Here is a 13,618-nt window from a genome sequence, read left to right as displayed (position 1 = left end):
AAAATGCAGGGTCAGCATTTTAAATTTTTTTCTATGGCTAATACATTTTACAGAATCTGGAAACTTTTATAAAACAAAACTTTGAAATACATTGGTTGTAATACAATACTTTGGAATTCCAAATACCTATTGAGAATAACCTAAATTGCATTACTAAGATTTTATATTTTTAAAGTTCCATTTAGAGATGTTTTACTGTATTACGTGCATATAAACAATCTTTATAAGAAATTGAAGTCAAGAAGCAGAATTAAAACAAAACTCATCAACATCAACGGTCACACACACGCAGAGTCGTCAATTGACGCGCGTGTGTGTGTATGAGTGGGGGGCGAGAAGAGAGGCAAAGAAAGGAGAAGAAGAATCAAGAGGAGAATCGAGAGGAGATCCATCTTCTAGGCTCCATTTGGCAAGGCGAATCGGGCAGAACGAGAAATTGAAAAGACAGTTACAACGTCATAATGAAGTTGGCTCTTCTCATCCACTCTTTGCCTCCCTTATTCCTCTCTCCCCCTGTTGTCCCCACCAACTATCTGTATCTTTCTCCTGAAGATTGGCGACTGAAGACTGCGAAAAAGTTTATAAAAATCCAAAGCAAAACCGCATGCTACACATAAACTTACAAACACAATCGCCGCAAACACAGATACACACCCATACACGCTGAGAAATCGTGATGTTGTTGTATATAGGGGAGCATAGCTTTTTTGTTTTTGCGAAATTGAGCGGTAAATGGGCAATGAGAATGAGAATCTCAAAGATACGAAAGGCTCTCTGGGATTTTCTCTCTCGCATGCGATTTTCGTACGCGTTCAACGGTAGCTGCGCACGCGTTAAAACGATCTTTCAGATACGTCATAAAATAAAGATGTTCATCTTGTGAATATCAAATGAATTTTGAATGTCGGTAAAATCAAATTATTCATTTAAAAACTGTCTAACTTTAAATAATGGGGTTTTTATGATAAATAGGAGAAATAAATAAAAGATTAAATTAATGTTTTCCCAAGAAAATTTGTAAAAGCTGTTAGCTTAGATCAATATAAAAAAATTATTAAAAACAACGATAGTAAACAAGTAAAATAATTACAAATAAAATGATTGATGTTTTAATCTTTTTTATACCCTTGTAGAGGGTATTATAATTTCAGTCAGATGTTTGCAACGCAGTGAAGGAGACGTTTCCGACCACATAAAGTATATATATTCTTGATCAGCACCAATAGCCGAGTCTATCTAGCCATGTCCGTCTGTCCGTCTGTCCGTCTGTCCGTCTGTCCGTCTGTCCGTTTGTCCGTTTCTATGCGAACTAGTCTCTCAGTTTTAAAGCTATCGCGATGAAACTTTCCCGAAGGTCTTCTTTCTATTGCAGGTAGTACATATGTCGGAGCCAGCCGGATCGGACCACTATATCTTAAGGCTCCCAAACAAATATAAGAAAATTCATTGTAACTTTGTAGGAAGTAGGCGTTTTGATTCTTGACTACTTAAAAACAAAATTGAAATAAATCGAAACACTGAATCTGGAATCCCTGGAACTGCACCGAGTGAGTATTCTTTTATCTACAAGGGTATATAAGCTTCGGCTGGCCGAAGGTAGCTTCCTTTCTTGTTTTTCTTTAACATTTTCTTTCTATAAATATTATTGATTTTGTTTTTAGCTTTAGCAAACCAATTAAATTAATGGTTTCCGCGTTTCTTGGCTTTGATTTCCTGGCTTTTTCATGGCCTTTGGAGCGTTGACCAGCACTGCGGCAGATGCAACTTGTGTTGCATTCACTTCTGGCCAAAGGCGCACTTCACACAGATACTCTGGCCAACACACACCGATGCAGTGCCCCCGCACTAACACTAACACTAACACACACACACCTACGTGGGATCGGTGGCCAAGATGCAAGATGCACTCGCATTGCAACTGGCTTTTGGTCTATAATTCTTGTTTCTGGTTTTCGTGCTGCCAAGATAAGGAGTGGGACATTGGCCAGCACAGCCTCATCGTTATTACGATCCTCTGGCCCCATGATCATCATCATCATCGTCTTCCCTGGGCGAAGAGGCCACAGGAAACTGCAGCAGCATGGCGCTTTGTCTCCCAAAGGAAGCGGACCAGTAATATTTACATTTATTGCTAAATTATGCACACTTTTTTGTTCCGTATTCAGGTATTTTTATTTGCAGGCCCATCTTTTTCACGAATAATTATTCAGTTGATAAGTCATATCTCTTGCATTTATATCTGATTTAGACAGAGACTGGATCTTGTATTTGCCCTGAAGTCGGAAAGATATTTTAGACAATTCAAGTATACTTACAGCAGTAATAAATATGTGAAACTTAACTTGATATTCTAAATATTTCTACAAATATTAAAAACCTATATTACTGTTTAAAAAAATACATTTGGTAAAATATGATATCAGCTCTGCAGAAATTGAGCAGTCATTGCCGGTTTGTTTTCTACTTAAAAGTAAACAACGCCATTTATTAATGAGTTTGTAATTTGAATAAAATTCATGACGTGGGCCCGTTTCTATGGGGTCGCAGCACAATCTCTGCGGTTTTCCACGGTGAAAAGCGCCGAGATTGCTACTAATGGCTGGAGATTTTCATGGAAAGTTGGTGCGGTTGCTGTTGCTGCTTTTTCTTGCTTATGAAAATTTCACGCCAGTCGAAAAGAATTATTAATTGCGCAGCGGCAACGGGAACAACAAAAACAACATTTCAGCCACCACCGCAGAAGACAACAGCAACAACAACAACAACCGCACACAAATTTCAAAAGTGGGAATTATGCATCGCTGCGCAGAAGCAGAACTCTAAAAACGCACATAGGGAAAATCCGGGGGTAAATGTATCTGTATCTGTTTTTGTTTTTCTATCTGTGTGTCTGTAAGCGCGTGTAAAATATGGTAAACATGGAAATACGTAATAACTGAAAAAAAGCCAACAGCTACAGAAACAGTGTAACACAAAAAAGGGAAATATAAAATCAGGTACAAATTTTCACCAAAAACAGAAAAAAAAGAGTTTACATCGCTCTGCCAGCGTCGGCCGTTGGATTGTCATTATTGATTGACATGGGAGTAGTAAAAAGGGGGACCTAACCCAAAACTGCTGGGTTTTATAATTTAATGTTAGAGTCAAACTTTCAACCAAGAAGTATCTGCGAAAAAGCAAGAAAATAATATAATGGTAAGTTAAAAGTAAGTAAGTAAGAAATTTTAGAAATGGTTTTTGAAATTAGAGTTACCTTTTTTTCCTATAAAACTTTATATATTTTTGAAATGGGGATTTCGAGTAATGGAAAAAGGAAAAATTTGTAATACAAATTTAAAGATATTTTTACAATTATGTAAGGTGATTCAGATTATTATACAAAGTACAAACTTGAACATATAATTTTCAAAATTAAGTTTACTACGTAGATTTTATAATTTTTAGTATTATCTTGTTTTGGGACTATAAACAATTTACCCCTCAAATTTGTTAGGCCCACACCCATGCTTCTTGGCTGTTGTAAAAGCTGGCTTGGGCCTGACTTTGACGATTTCGTGGTCACACAGTGTGAAGAATGGCTAGGAAATATTGTATGCACCGTTGTTTGGTGGGCTGTTACAGATTTACAGATTACTGCGCCAGATAACAAATGAAAGTGCCCTGGCATTTGTTTTTTTTCGGTTTTTTTCAGTTGCTCCGCTCGTTGGGCAGGAAAGAAACCCCAGAAGGAGGCGATCGTTACAACAATAGAAAGAAAAACGTTGATTCAACCTTTTAGCTGTAAAGAATAACAGCAATTTGGGTGGGTTTTGGTTTACATATGCTTTATGGGGAAAGATCGCCGATAAGAATCTGACTGATCTGGGCTTAATGTGGAAGAAAGTCTGGTCTGGCATTTCTGGGCAATCCTGCCCTTCTAATTTCAGGCAATCTACTTCTTAAATTCTAAAAGATGTATGTTCTTTTAAAATGGTAAGATGTATAACCTATTATACTTTTATTGGGCTCTGTTTGGGCAAGCTTTGTAAAATATGTCAATTAAAAATTGTTCTGACTGGCTTGTACTTTTACACATTTCAATATTTCGAAAACATTTACATATTTTCTTCGTAATGATGATTTTTTGCCATCAAAGGAGCAAGTCTAATATTTTGCCCTAGGTAAGTGTAGATTTTTTTAGAGGATTTCCGAAAAGGACATAGCTGGACTTCCATCAATCTTAATTAAATGGCAATACTTTTAAATAATTTTAGAAATATATCTTTTGTAGCGTTTTTCCAGATATTTACTTAATTTTATATTGTTCGATGATATTTAAATGCATTCCAGATAATTATATTTTAGCAATTCCGCCAAAATATCCTCCTCGTGGTGACAACCCTAGTCAGCAGAACTTTCCAACACTGCTTTCGTTGACATTTTTTATTGGAAAAATATATTAAGTATCAAGCGAAAAAGCTGAATCCGACCAGAAATGGCCAATAAATTCCGGAATATGAGCAGCAAACTGTTCCAATTGGCCAGGAGCAGCTTCCACCGGACATCGGTGCGCCCGCGGATGAGTTTCCCGGGACGTGGGGGCTTTTCCATCGGTCGACCCAAGTTGCTGGGAGCACTGGGAGCCCTGACCGGAGCGGCGGGACTGCTGATCTACGCCCTGGAAACCAGCGTGGATGCCTCCTCCGACTGCGTGCATCCGCCGCATCAGCACTGGAACCACACGGGTCTGCTGGCCGCCCTGGACAAGGAGAGCGTGCGTCGGGGCTACTTCGTGTACAAGGAGGTCTGTGCCTCCTGCCACTCCTTGCAGTACATGGCCTACCGCAACCTGGTGGGCGTTTGCATGACGGAGGCGGAGGCCAAGGCCGAGGCCGAGGCCATAACCGTGCGGGATGGCCCCAACGATGAGGGCGAGTTCTTCGAACGTCCCGGCAAGCTATCCGATCGCTTTCCATCGCCCTATGCCAACGAGGAGGCGGCTCGTTCGGCCAACAATGGCTCCTATCCGCCGGATCTCAGCTACATAGTGTCTGCCCGCAAGGGTGGCGAGGATTACGTGTTCGCCCTGCTCACCGGATACTGCGATCCTCCTGCCGGCTTTTCTCTACGCGAAGGACTGTACTTCAATCCGTACTTCTCCGGCGGAGCCATCGCCATGGCCCAGTCGGTGGACAACGAGGTGGTCACCTTTGAAGATCCCAATGTGGCTGCCTCGGCCGCCCAAATTGCCAAGGATGTGTGCGTCTTCCTCAAGTGGACCTCGGAACCGGAGGCCGATGAGCGCCGCCTGCTGCTCATCAAGGTTACTCTCATATCGGCCTTCTTGATCGGCATTTCCTACTACATCAAGCGTTTCAAGTGGTCAGCGCTGAAGTCGCGCAAGATCTTCTTTATCCCCGAACTGGAGGCCCAGGCCAAGAAGGAGGCGGAGGAGGCCGCCAAGGCTTTGCTCAAGGCCAAGGAGCAGGAGTGCAACAAGTGCGAGAACAAGAACGAAAAGCCGGAATAATCTCAGTGTACTCTTGAATAAAGCATTTTGAATTTAAATATTTGGCGCGCACTTGTGTTATCGATAGGTGGTTTAGGGTGGTAGTTCCACTGGTGAAGAAAACCGGTTGGCAGCCCGTTATGTTCTGTTATCGAGGCTTGCCGGTCTGTTATGTTAAAACAGCTGTTCTGTTAAGATTGTAAACAAACTTAAGATTTAAATTTAGTTTTTGTTTTCCACGCTTTAAAGAGGAATTATTTAGTTTTATTAGCTTATTTTTAATGGCTACATATCCCTCTTCCAAGTTTATGGAGTGCCTGCAGTATGCGGCTTTTAAACACCGCGAACAAAGACGCAAGGTAAGCTTTTTTAGGCAAGGAGAGTAACAATCATAAGAATTCCCCGTTTTTACTTTATTTTAAGGACCCCAAGGAAACCCCTTACGTGAATCACGTGATAAATGTGAGCACCATTCTGTCCGTGGAGGCCTGCATCACCGATGAGGCGGTTCTGATGGCTGCCCTTCTTCACGATGTCGTCGAAGATACAGATGCATCTTTCGAGGATGTGGAGAAACTATTTGGATCGGATGTTTGTGGGTTAGTCCGCGAGGTGACCGATGACAAATCCCTGGAAAAGCAGGAAAGAAAACGCTTGCAAATAGAAAATGCAGCCAAAACGAGCTGCAGAGCCAAGCTCATAAAACTGGCCGACAAACTGGATAACCTGAGGGATCTGCAGGTCAACACGCCAACAGGATGGACGGAGGCATGTTTATAGACCCCATCGAAAACCCTATTAATAGACCAACCTTTCCATTTCAGGAACGTCGTGAACAGTACTTCCATTGGGCCAAAAAGGTGGTGGATAATCTGCGAGGCACCAACGCCAATCTGGAACTTAAGCTAGATGAAATCTTCCGCCAACGTGGTCTCTTGTAACTCCCAAAACATCCACTAATTACAAAGGCAACTCTTTAATTTTTATTGTTTTTATAAAAGGCCAGCATGAGATTGGCCAACTGTTGGGTCTCCGCCAGCGTAACAGCATTGTAGAGGGAGGCACGAATGCCGCCCACCGAGCGATGGCCCTTCAACTGGATCATGCCCTCCGCCTCTGCTTTGGTCAGGAACTCCTTTTCCAGCGCATCATCTCCCGCGGCACTGCCAATCCTAAAGGGCACATTCATCCGCGAACGCACATTCTTATCCAGTGGACAGTAAAAGAAACCATTCGACTGGTCAATGGTGTCGTAAATCAGCTTGGATTTGGCCTCCGAAAGCTTCGCCATGCCAGCAACGCCTCCATTCCGCTTGATCCACTTGAAGACCAGGCCCATCACATAGATGCTGCAAGGAATAAGGTTTAACAAAGAGTTCTCTATCTAAAACTCATACCCAACTTACCCAAAAGTAGGCGGAGTATTTAGCAGCGAGCTGTTCTTGTCCATCAGCTCAAAGTTTAGAATAGAGGGCGTGATCTTCAAATGTTTGCCTATCAAATCTTCCCTGACTATAATAACCGTGGTGCCCGCTGGTCCGATATTCTTCTGGGCTCCGGCATAGATCACGCCAAACTTGGCGACATCAATGGGACGCGACAGGAAGTTGGAGGACATATCGGCCACCAATGGAACACCGGCTGGAACCTCGGGCACGAAATCAAACTCCACGCCCTCTACGGTTTCATTGTCGCAATAGTAGACATAGGAGGCTTTGGGATCCAGCTTCCAGGTGTCCTGCCGTGGAACAGATGTATATTTGGCCAGCTTTGGCAGCACTGCGTTCACTGTGCCGTACTGAGCCGCCTCCTTGGCCGCCTTCGATGACCAAGATCCGGTGATTACGTAATCAGCAGTGCCAGTTTTGCCAATCAAATTCATAGCCACTGCTGCAAACTGTCCTGTGCCACCGCCCTGCATCAGCAGGATCTTGTAGTTGCTGGGCACATTCAGGAGCTCTCGCAGATCATCGATGGCCGCCTCCTGGATTTTGGCATAGTTGCTGGAACGATGGGACATCTCCATGACCGATATGCCGCTGCCATTGCAATTGAGGAGGTTCTCCTGCACCTCTTTGAGGACCTATAAAAATAGTATTGCAAATTATCGTGTGAATTAAATTGGTAAGAATTCTTAAAACATTTTAAAATTAGCATAAAGTAGTATTTAAACGATTTGATATGTTTGATTGATTTTGAAAAACCTTTGAAGATAATAGATACACTTTATTTAATAATTTGATATTACATTCAGTTAATATTTTATGAAATTAAATTAATTTTGGAAATTCTTTTTTTCGTTTATTGGTAATTATATTGTATGAATGATGCAATAATTACAGCTGTTACAGCATGAATCTATTTTTTAATATTTTGTGCAAAGTTGTATTGTTGTTGTAAAAGCAATTTGTAGTTTAAAAAACTGCACACAGTCATTTCAATTAAATAATTATTAATTTGAATTTTACAGATATGTCACGTGTTTGAGCAAAGTGTTAGTCCTACCCGTTTTACTGACCTCTTCGGGCAATTTGGCTGGACCGGCGGCGAAGTTGATAACCATGTTGCTGATTTTATATAGCGTCTGCGATCTGTGAACCTCTCCGGGAAGCCGCTAAATATTAACTAAAGTGCTGAGCAGCCCGTCCAGTATTCGCAATCGCTGATAAACGAGACGAAGGCGGCGGAAAGAACAGCAACAAGTCACAAAACGCGTGCGGGAAAACAGACTCAAACTCGCCCGACTGGACAACGAACTCGGTTTGTCCAGGGGCGGAATGTCGAAAAGGGGGGGTACTTACCCACGAACCCCCGACTGCGGACTGCGCTCCTGGAGAATCCACGAAGCCAGACAAAGACTGGCGGTACGGCGAATTCGATCAAAACAAGTCGGCAAACCGCACAGCGAATAAATTCGCATATATGCAACGCACGAAAACAAATGCTCCCCAACGACCCCCCTTCACCCCTTTTTCACCATCCAGCGCGGGTTGCCATGCACTTTTCGATGGAATGACAATAACAACCGAACGACTGAATTCGCAGACGAGTAAACAAGCTCCGAATGAAAAATATGTAAGTGCATTGTACAGTCAAGCCTCGCCATGTGTGAAAACTTGTTTGTATTTTTTTCAGATTTTAATGAAATTTTTTGTATTGTAATCTAAACTATTCTTTAAAACTCAAGAATTTAATCAATTTATATATATTTTATTTGTAAGTATTTTTTTCAGATTTCAACGGAATATTTTGTATTGTAATCCAAACTATTCTTTAAAACTCAAAAAATTAATCAATTTTAATTTTTTATTCGTAAGTATTTTTTTTGTAAGTTACCCAATGTAATATTTTAAAGTCTTAAAAAACTAGTCTGATTTTTGAAGTTTAAAGTGGAATAGAATTCTGAATATGTATTGGTTTATTTGTTATTGAACTTTTAAGAAAAGTGTTGTTTTCTTTTTAAAATTAGTTAAACCCCTATTCTTCTATTATATTCTTTATAATAAATGTTCATCTACTCGTCTACCGATAATGAATTCCCCGAACTCTTTTATGACTGGCCATAACTCAGTGGTTAACTGATTCCTTATCCTTTTCCGTGCCGTTTGATTAAGAGGCATTGTAAGAGGGCAATCAGAACCGCCTTAGACCTATGCTACGAATACTTATCTTGGCCTATGTCTTGGCCAAATTCGGTGACCGTCTAATTACTTTATAGCAGCCGCCTTGCCTTGCTTGCAGCCGGCATGAAAGGTGCTTAAAGTTTCCAATTTACTCGAACGCCCAAAACGAATTTCCAATGAGAAGCTGGCCAACGTGTCTGGAAACCCAAACGTGCTCGGCTCGTGCGTTCGAGTTGTGGGTCTAAGTGTGGGCGGACGTGGGTGTTACCGGGTGTTTTCGGGGTGTCACTGGGGGTACTGCGATACTCAGGAACTGGGGTAGTGGGGTAGTGGGAACTGGTTCGTTTGCTCGGATGTGGGCTGGTCATTCATAAACGTTAAGCCAAAAAGTCAATAATTTCGCCCTGTAATGTTGATTGCACAGCTCAATGGGGCGCCTTTGGCTCCGAGACGTCGGTTTGGTATTTGAAAAATCTTCAAACAACAATTTCGTTTTGACTAATTAGGGTTTTTAAGATTTATTGCCCGGCGTTGGGTACAGCTGCCTTATAAATAAGTACATAATTTCAGTTATTGCGGCTCCGCCTGCACTTTGTTTACGATGTCGCTCCAGAAGGTTCCGTACTCTTGTAGCACAGTGCCCCTGCAAGGGAAAAATGAAAATGTAAATTCCTCCATTGAGCAAGTCATGATTGTTTTTAATTTATACGGCAGATTGCATGCGATGTGTAGCTACGGCTATAAATAGGTAATAATTGATGATTCGACAATTTAAGGAGATGATATTTAAGGTAAGACAACACTGGACTACATTCATTTTGGCTTGATATAAAAGCTGATTGAGTGCAGTTTAAAAGAGAGTGCATCTAAGATAATATGCCATTATTTTCATTGCTTTTTTATTAATTTAATTTAAATCATTGCTTGTAAATCTTTTAAGGTATTTTATGAAGACATTCTTGCTATCGGAAATGCCTTTGAAAATAAAGTTTTTGATGTTCTTAAACTTTCCTTGTCCCTTTTTGATTAATTCTCATATTTGCATATTTTCTTGTGGTAGAATGATTAATGATACAAGTGCCCGGAAAATAACTTCTGTTCGGTTGATTCACAGTTGGCACACCCTCATGTTGGCCAGTGTTATTTGCTGACAAAGTTGACAAAGTTGCCGTACAAAAAGCACTGACAACTTTTATTTGGCTCTTTTGAGATTGTCACCGAGTGGCGTCTTTGCCGTTTGATGCCTTTTTTGTGAACTGATGATTGGGAGACTCTTTTCGCCTGGCTCTTTCCAAATAAATCAATTACATAATGCCTTTTGTGCGATTATCCGGCAAGTTTTTGTCGGCCTGACAATTATGTGCACATTACATTATGTGGGTCAACGTGGCGTATGATTAATGAATCCCTTCACGACCCTCGATGATGGGTGCCACTGCTTATACTACTTTTGTTGGCGCTTCTGATGATAATGATGATTATGATTGTGATGATGGTGCCGGACGATAGAAGACACGTACTGTAGTTGTACATAGCCAGTTTTGACAAAGTGTTTCATTGAAACTGCCAAGAAATGGGTGCTAAACATACATTTATTAAATTAACTTGGTAGTGAAAATTGTCTATGAATTTTGTGAAATTCAAGTGGTTTTAAGGCGGAACCGAATAGAGAATTAAATTGATATTATTGCTTTAGATTAAATTAATTTATTTTAATAATATCTTAAGAGATTATTTAATCTCTACATTTTTAGAACTTCTAATTTATAACTCCTTGGTTATTATTATGTAAAGGACTAGAATACTTTAATTTTATAGATTCTGAAGCATTAGATATTACAACTTTTTTATCCCTTCTTAATTTTAGACTCACGTGAAGTAGACATGTCCTCGCCTATTCTGTGGAGCCTTCCAGATCAGCTTGGCGCCCAGTTTGTCCCGATTGTCCGAGTGCGTGATGGCCGAGCACTCGGGAATGGTCTTGGTGTTCTCGCTCTGCACCCACTCCCCGATCCACTCGTTCGAATCGGAGTCTCGCGCCTGCAGGAAGAATCCCCGGAAGACGGTACTCTGATCGGAGTGCGGATATATAACCACCGATATCTGCTGACCGGGGTGATAGGTTTGGGAATCGGCCACCACTTCGTAGGGATTCGATTGGGCAGTCTGACTCCTGGCCTTTCCATGATTCGGTTGATTGGCTCTCTGTTTCACACACGTATCCGCGGGAGCTCCGTCCGGAAAGGCAATGGCACTGCCCATCAGTAGGATCAGCTCCAGGGATATCCAGTTGAATAGATCCTTCATGACTGCGAGTAATTTCGGTTTTCCTGATCGTGGGAAAATGCGCGCGCGTTCGGCTAATCTAATGGTAAAACTCGGCTCGCCGCCGTCATCGCCGGTCGTTTATAAAGCCAGGCCGCAATGCCAAAAGCTCCGCTGCCGCCGAAGACATGGGCGGGCGGTCAAAATCGAGAGATACCCACACCTGAGGGAGATTTAATAGTGCCTTAAGGAGAAAATATATTTAAGAAAAATTCAATTAAGAAATGTTATTAGATAAGTGAGAATCCTAAAATAACTTAAACACGAAATTATTTAAATTTAAGTAAAATAGACAAGGATTCTGCATTTTGCTGCCAATTAAGTATAAAATATTATTTTAATTAATTAATAGGCAAAGCCTCGAATTTGCAAGTGCATAAATCGTAAATAGTGCCATTAACTCAACGTTTAAATCATTATTATTTCGGTTAATTTTGAAAGAATCAACATAGTATAGCGTGTATAATAGAGATGCATAAATCATTGACAGATGCTCGCTGGCAGTCTAGTGCACCGTGAATCATTAATGATTTATATCGACTAATTTATGGGTGGCACGGCGCTAGTGCTATTAATCTGACCGCAAACGTACACAGCCGCGCTCAGCTGGCTGCGGACAACCAGTTTTTAATGATCAAAAAGCAAATAGCCAAAACATAGTTCCTTTCCTGCACTGTGATCCAAACTGGGTCACACATTAGTCCCTCCCCTGAGCCGCCGACTCGGATTCGGATTCGGTTTTGAAGTCTGGGCCCCAAACTCTGGCTCTAAGTGCTCCATTGCGAAACTCTATGCTTCTAATCGCTGAAAATGTTGCCTGTACACAACTATGTTCCGTCGTTTGTTTATTTTGCGCCTTTTCGATGCATTTTTCAGCGCGTTTTAATGTTTTAATTGACAGGCAGCCGCCGTTGGCGTTTTTGATTTCGCTGAATTGAGTTAGCTTTGCTTGGGTTTGGGTTTCGGTTTCTATTTATTTTTCTGCTTTTCTTTTCTATGGGTCTAGCTTTTCCTCTTTTGATTCCGCTGCGTTTCGCATTTCGCAGTGGCATGCAGCGGTTTCCTTTTCGGGTTCCGCCAACGCTGTTTCTCGGCGGAAAATGGTTTTCCACCCCCTTCTTTTTCCCCCAAATATTAAATTGAATTTAGTTTTAGGCGAGTTAGAGAATTTTAACAGCTGTTTACTGAATACAAATACGATTATTTTAGATTTAAGAGGCTTTTATATATATATTGTAATATCATTAAACCGAGCCATTAAAATTGCATAAATTACAATTAAAATTACCTGTTAAACCTCTCTATTAAAATTCATTTTAAACCAAAATGAAAAATATAAATAAAGTGTCCAATTACACAGGTACACAGCCAAAAATTTCCACGAACCATTTCTAGTTTTCCATGATAATTGGGTGATCCTGAGTAAAAGTCCCATACAAACTTATGTCCCATCACCTACAGGTTCCGCGGTATAGCTAAGAATACAAAAAACCGATGTTTGCCCACATTTTGAATTACGTGGCCTATATAATTGGACTAACCTTTATTATTTTCGGTAGGACCTACTCTCAATACATCACGGCATTCCTAAAAAATAGTCCCCATTGTGAATTATTGCCCATGTCTTTGGAATTCGACGCCAAAGTTGAAAATCCCAAAATTGTAGAGATTTTTCTGATGTAAAAACAATTCTGAGGATTAAATCTTGAATGGAAGTAATTTTAACTATTCATTGTATCTATTGTTCATTGTATGCTTTAATTTCGGTTTAAAGCGTTTTCATGAGAATATTTTTTATTGGATTTATTATACTAATAAAACCGATTTTTTTATTTCATTATCTACTCCTAAATGTTGTCAAATTTTAAAAAAGTCAAGGCATCCTACAGAATGGGAGTAAACACTTACATTTTTCTATGTATGTTCAGTGAACGTACTTTAGTTTCTTAGTTCTAGAGGTTGCCATGACTTATTCAAAATTTGACAACATTTAGGAGTAGATAATGAAATCAAAAAATAGGTTTTATTAGTCTAAGAAATCCAATAAAAAATATTCTCATGAAAACGCTTTAAACCGAAATTAAAGCATACAATGAACAATAGATACAATGAATAGTTAAAATTACTTCCATTCAAGATTTAATCCTCAGAATTGTTTTTACATCAGAAAAATCTCTACAAT

The 13,618-nt window shown here is 40.4% G+C and overlaps 4 protein-coding genes across 4 annotated transcripts; 2 read left to right on the top strand and 2 right to left on the bottom strand.

Annotated features, from left to right (window-relative positions):
- The first annotated feature begins 4,030 nt into the window (after positions 1 to 4,030).
- Positions 4,031 to 5,547, top strand: Cyt-c1L (Cytochrome c1-like). Its single transcript, XM_017143354.3, has 2 exons — positions 4,031 to 4,160; positions 4,330 to 5,547. The coding sequence occupies exon 2, from the start codon at positions 4,475 to 4,477 to the stop codon at positions 5,507 to 5,509; it is 1,035 nt and encodes a 344-aa protein (XP_016998843.2). The 5' UTR covers positions 4,031 to 4,160; positions 4,330 to 4,474; the 3' UTR covers positions 5,510 to 5,547.
- A 138-nt stretch (positions 5,548 to 5,685) lies between these two features.
- Positions 5,686 to 6,468, top strand: Mesh1 (Metazoan SpoT homolog-1). The gene is made up of 3 exons (XM_017143678.3): positions 5,686 to 5,847; positions 5,912 to 6,256; positions 6,313 to 6,468. Exons 1-3 carry the CDS (start codon positions 5,770 to 5,772, stop codon positions 6,427 to 6,429), a joined length of 540 nt encoding a protein of 179 aa, XP_016999167.2. The 5' UTR covers positions 5,686 to 5,769; the 3' UTR covers positions 6,430 to 6,468.
- LOC108058743 (probable phosphoserine aminotransferase) lies at positions 6,449 to 8,156 on the bottom strand. Its single transcript, XM_017143677.3, has 3 exons — positions 8,007 to 8,156; positions 6,895 to 7,571; positions 6,449 to 6,837 (listed from the first exon to the last, which is right to left on the bottom strand). The coding sequence occupies exons 1-3, from the start codon at positions 8,049 to 8,051 to the stop codon at positions 6,465 to 6,467; spliced, it is 1,095 nt and encodes a 364-aa protein (XP_016999166.2). The 5' UTR covers positions 8,052 to 8,156; the 3' UTR covers positions 6,449 to 6,464.
- Positions 8,157 to 9,598: 1,442 nt separating this feature from the next.
- Positions 9,599 to 11,493, bottom strand: LOC108058577 (putative defense protein 3). Its single transcript, XM_017143356.3, has 2 exons — positions 10,985 to 11,493; positions 9,599 to 9,754 (listed from the first exon to the last, which is right to left on the bottom strand). The coding sequence occupies exons 1-2, from the start codon at positions 11,416 to 11,418 to the stop codon at positions 9,682 to 9,684; spliced, it is 507 nt and encodes a 168-aa protein (XP_016998845.2). The 5' UTR covers positions 11,419 to 11,493; the 3' UTR covers positions 9,599 to 9,681.
- Between the last annotated feature and the right edge of the window lie 2,125 nt (positions 11,494 to 13,618).

This window comes from Drosophila takahashii, chromosome 3R, assembly GCF_030179915.1.
Source record: "Drosophila takahashii strain IR98-3 E-12201 chromosome 3R, DtakHiC1v2, whole genome shotgun sequence".
Taxonomy (NCBI): domain Eukaryota; kingdom Metazoa; phylum Arthropoda; class Insecta; order Diptera; family Drosophilidae; genus Drosophila; species Drosophila takahashii.
The sequence above is the reverse complement of the archived record's forward strand: the minus strand, read 5'-3'. Positions and strand labels throughout refer to the sequence as shown.